Here is a 4,456-nt window from a genome sequence, read left to right as displayed (position 1 = left end):
CACATTACAGATCACTGGCCTGTTGAAAGCCCAGTAATCAAGTCTACACACAGACCAACAAACAGTGATTATAAATCAGAATAATAAAGCACCCTTACTCAGTGGAAATATTGTTACATATATTCACTTCTTTAAAGCAAAAATACTTGTCACACAGTCATCAACTGGCATAAAAGTTTTTTTTTTCACCTTAGCAGTTAATACTTTCAGTTTGCACCACAGTTAATTGCACTTTTGAACAGACACATCAGAACGAATATGTTTCATTACATAGATGTTTTATTCTGTTTACATAGATGTAAGTATTGTTCCGAAAAATACACAAGTTGGCTACAGCAACCACAGTCGTAGGCAACCATTTTATACTTTCAGCACACACAAATACGACACATCACTTTTTAACAGAATGCATGTCGTAAACTCAGCTGGTCACAAGCACAGAGACTTGCTGGGTTCAAGACACGGTGTTGGTGGAGCTGGCAGAGTCCATGGCAACAGGCTCCTCCTGTTCTTCTTCCTTTGAAGCAGCGATTGAGATGCTGCTCTTGTGAAGGTGCACACTGAGGTGGACTGTCTCTCCTGCGGTGACCTCCAGGGGGTGCTGCAGCACCACAGCCGCCTGCTTCCAGTGGGAGTCCTGGGTGAAGGTGCTGATGCTGATGTCCTGGTCCAGGTGCACCTGGTACCAGAAGGGGATGGCAGTAACCCGCCCTGTGGCACACACTTGCACCTGTAACACAGGAACGTGGGACAGTGGTCAAACTCTCCACGGCCAGCAGGAGGTACTAATTGCCCAGTGACTATCACTTAATATCCAGCTGGATCACCCTCCAAAACAATGGGGGGAAAACAAAACAACAGCATTCCATCTTGACCATCACTCGGCTTGATAACATTTTTGAGGTGTCGCTTGACAGTTTCTACCCTACCCACACAGGAATCCAAAAGCAAGATAAACTCATGAACCCGCCCCAAAATCGTGCGTGACAGACCAGTCGCAGCTATCATAAATGTGCTGATGGCCAACTTTCAGCTTTTAGCGGGTGAGTTAGCGGTAGGTTGCTGTGCTCCTCCTCCTTACCTCCACCTGTCGCTGTGTGGCATTCTCACTGCAGTTCATGAGGTCGAGGGTGAACAGCTCCACAGGCTGACTGAGGTGTTTACACTCGAGGGTGGACAGGTCCAGGAACACGTGGACAGGCACCTGGAGAGACGGCAGCATGTATGCAGCAGTGTTTCCCAAACCTGGACCCATGTCCGTGACAGGTCACCTTCTGGCTCAAGTAATTGGGATCGATCGGGCTGTTAAGTGAATAAGATCAGCCTACAGCTCAATCAAACCCAATTACTAAAGGCTCAGATGGGTCACAAAAGCAGCATGCGTGTTGGACCCCTGGGACCGGGGCTGGGAAATACTGCTGTGCAGCACTGTCCTCAGCTAACACACCATACAACGCCAGGGCTGACTGCTTGAATAAACTAACATTGTTGAATCCTCAGCTTTTCCATCCTTTTTTTTTTTTTACCAAGAGGCACTACGCTGTGTATAATTTGCTGATTTTGGATATTGTTAAGGAGAGAGCGAGTCACAGACCAGCGGGCCGGGGTATGGAAATCACAATCACAAACATGCAGGGCGACACAACTTCAAAGAACAAAGAGCAGCCCCTCTCTGTGCCGTGCGGGTTCGGCTCGGGAGCGTCTGAAGCCATCGATGTATTGCGTGCAGAATTATTTAGCTGGAAATGTCCAGCGCAAGGCTGCGTGTTTGTGGGTGACAGCTGTGGAAGACTGTGCCCTGAACCGAGCGCCAGCTTCAAAGGCAACATCTGCCAGAGCAATCTGCCGTGCACAGGGCACAGGGTGGAAACGCAGAACGAACGGGACATTAAAGAAGAGGTGAACAGGATTTTCAGCACTTCTACCTACAAAGAGGAGACCAAAAAACTGCCCTCAAATGAAGACTTTGCAACAAAATTTGAAAACAAAATCAACCTACACGTGTGTATTACACTCATCAGGGAAAATTGTCTTATCAAGGGCAAGTTACATAGGTCATACTGACACATATTTTTCATTTATAAAGCTGCCTATTTCCTGAAGAAGTTTCAGACTAAGTATCATTCTTATAAGCACAGCTCAAGTGTCCAGCCTGGGATTTGAACACACAACCTTCTTCTTTCAAGGACTGTTCCCTAACCACTATGCTTCTGAACAGGATGCTTGGGGCAGGCTGCTCGTGTGAAATGTGCTGTTGTGAAAGTGTGGGGCAGACATGTCTGTGTGGCACATCCTCACAGGTGGATCAGCTGTATGGCTCCAGAAAGGACATGCTGTAGTGTAAAGCAATACAGGGAAAGAAAGAGAGAGAGAGAGATAGACAGACAGAAAGAGACGGAGGGACAGAGTGTGACAGATGGAGAGAGAGAGAGACAGACAGAGAGACAGAGGCAGAACGCACTGTGAACTGGTTGATGAACGGTGCGATGTTGAACCCCAGCGTTGGCTCCCTGCCCTGGACTGCACTCTCCAGCAGCAGGGTGTCTGACTCCACCAAAAGGCCGTAGACCACAATGCACTCTGGGAATATCCGGCCACCGTCCTCCAGCAAACACCTGCGCAAACATACAAACAGGAATACACACACCCTCAGATAAACAAACATACACACCTGCTAACAATCAGATGCACGACACACGCTCAAATGCACAAGGTACACCTGAATATTAACTGCAAAACTGTTACTACAGAAAACAGGTGATGTTATGCCAGAGTAATCAAGGCATTGTTCATCTGTTGTTCCTCACAATAAAATTTCCAGCAACAACTGGGAAGAAAAAACCTGTGTACAGACGGTTAAACAATAAAATTATATTATCTGCCATGTGCCTGCAACAAATGTTAATGAGTGTGTATTTATTCTGCTACAGGTAACTGAACCAGCAATAATGTCCTCTACTCTTTCTCAACATGGAATTTAAACGTAGACCACATCACAGACAAAACATGTATTAGTTACATTAATATCCCTTTTTCAAAATTTAGAATTTTCAATGAAATTCAGAGGAAAAAAAAACACGTTTGAGTGACTTTTCTCTAAGCCTTTGTGAGGCAAACAGGTGAGATGAACATTCATGGTGGCTGAAAGATGACAGCTACACAGGTCCTATGCACAGATGCTGCTGACCTGGCCAGAGTGGCTTTCTCCACCAGCTTCTGCCGGAGCAGGCCGCAGGTCTCCACGCAGTCCAGCACGATGGCGCTCCACAGCTTCTCGGTGGCCGGCCTCTGCAGCACGGCGGAGTCGTCCTCCACCTGGTTCAGCCAGAACTCCAGCGCCTCCTGTTGGACGCCGTTCCCCTTCGCCAGCAGCCGGAGAATGGCCTGGTGCTGCTCCTTCTCCACCGAGCTGTAGGCCCGGACCGAGCCCAGCCTGGCGGCCATCAGCGAGAGTACGGAGAAGCCCTCAGAGACGTCCAGGACGTAGAGAGGCTCGGCGCTCGGACAGTCGCCGGCGGCGTCCGGGTCCACTGGCTTGGCGCTGGATCTCAGCACGGAGAGCAGCTTGTCCAGCGCCCTGCTGAAGCAGCTGTGGTAGTGAGTGTTGTTCAGGAGCGCTATCTCCGAGCACTCCAGCATGCAGCTCTGCGCAGCTCTCTGGGGATCCGTCTGCAGGCAGGACAGCGCGCTGCACAGCTCCGCCTCCGGGGTCACGGCCATGCCAGGGGCGGGGCCCGGCTCCCAGTCGTCCAGACTGACCACGTGCCCGTCTCTCACCATGGCGATGGCGCGGATCCGCAGGTATGCGTCCTCGCAGGACACCTCCACGGTCAGCTCGTCTCCAGGTTTCACTGTGAAGTCTGCAGAAAAACAATGCGGGGAGTTGAACTACAGTCATTGTTACTCTACCAGGCCTGGAATACCGATGTAAAGTTGCTTTGTGACAACTCATGTTGTAAAAAGCGCTATATAAATAAAACTGAATTGAATTGAACTCTCCTCTACTCTTCTCTAATGGCACCGTACTGTAAGTGTTTGGCTTTTATCTGGGTGCCATACCTGGAATGGCCTTGTACAGTAGGTGTTTGGCTCTTATCTCAGTGTCATACTGAAATGGCCTTGTACAGTAGGTGTTTGGCTCTTATGTGGATGTCATACTGAAATGGCCTTGTATAGTAGGTGTTTGACTCTTATGTGGGTATCATACTGGAATGTTCTTGTACAGCAGGTGTTTGGTTCTAAAGCGGATGTCATACTGGAATGGCCTTGTACAGTAAGTGTTTGGTTCTTATGCGGGTGTCATACTGGAATGGCCGAGATGTTTGGCTGTTCTACGAGTGGGATATTCTTGTACAGTTGGTACTTGGTTCTTATATGCCACCCTTACTGGAAGAGTTCTGGATGGGGTAGACAGCTTGCTCCCAGCAGGTGTCCTCTTGAGGCCCGGTGGACAGGC

At 49.0% G+C, this 4,456-nt stretch overlaps 1 protein-coding gene across 1 annotated transcript in view; it reads right to left on the bottom strand.

Moving 5' to 3' along the window:
* Positions 1–239: 239 nt before the first annotated feature.
* Positions 240–4,456, bottom strand: part of prmt9 (protein arginine methyltransferase 9) — a 10,872-nt gene continuing 6,655 nt past the window's right edge. Inside the window, exons 9-13 of the mRNA XM_036521422.1 lie at positions 4,388–4,456; positions 3,188–3,860; positions 2,462–2,615; positions 1,082–1,204; positions 240–730 (exon numbers count right to left, since the gene is read on the bottom strand). The exon at positions 4,388–4,456 is cut by the window's right edge and continues 115 nt beyond it. Of these exons, the coding sequence (XP_036377315.1) occupies positions 455–730; positions 1,082–1,204; positions 2,462–2,615; positions 3,188–3,860; positions 4,388–4,456 (1,295 nt within the window). The 3' untranslated portion in view covers positions 240–454. The remainder of the gene's footprint in view (positions 731–1,081; positions 1,205–2,461; positions 2,616–3,187; positions 3,861–4,387) is intronic.

Source organism: Megalops cyprinoides, chromosome 2, assembly GCF_013368585.1.
Source record: "Megalops cyprinoides isolate fMegCyp1 chromosome 2, fMegCyp1.pri, whole genome shotgun sequence".
Lineage (NCBI taxonomy): Eukaryota > Metazoa > Chordata > Actinopteri > Elopiformes > Megalopidae > Megalops > Megalops cyprinoides.
The sequence above is the reverse complement of the archived record's forward strand: the minus strand, read 5'-3'. Positions and strand labels throughout refer to the sequence as shown.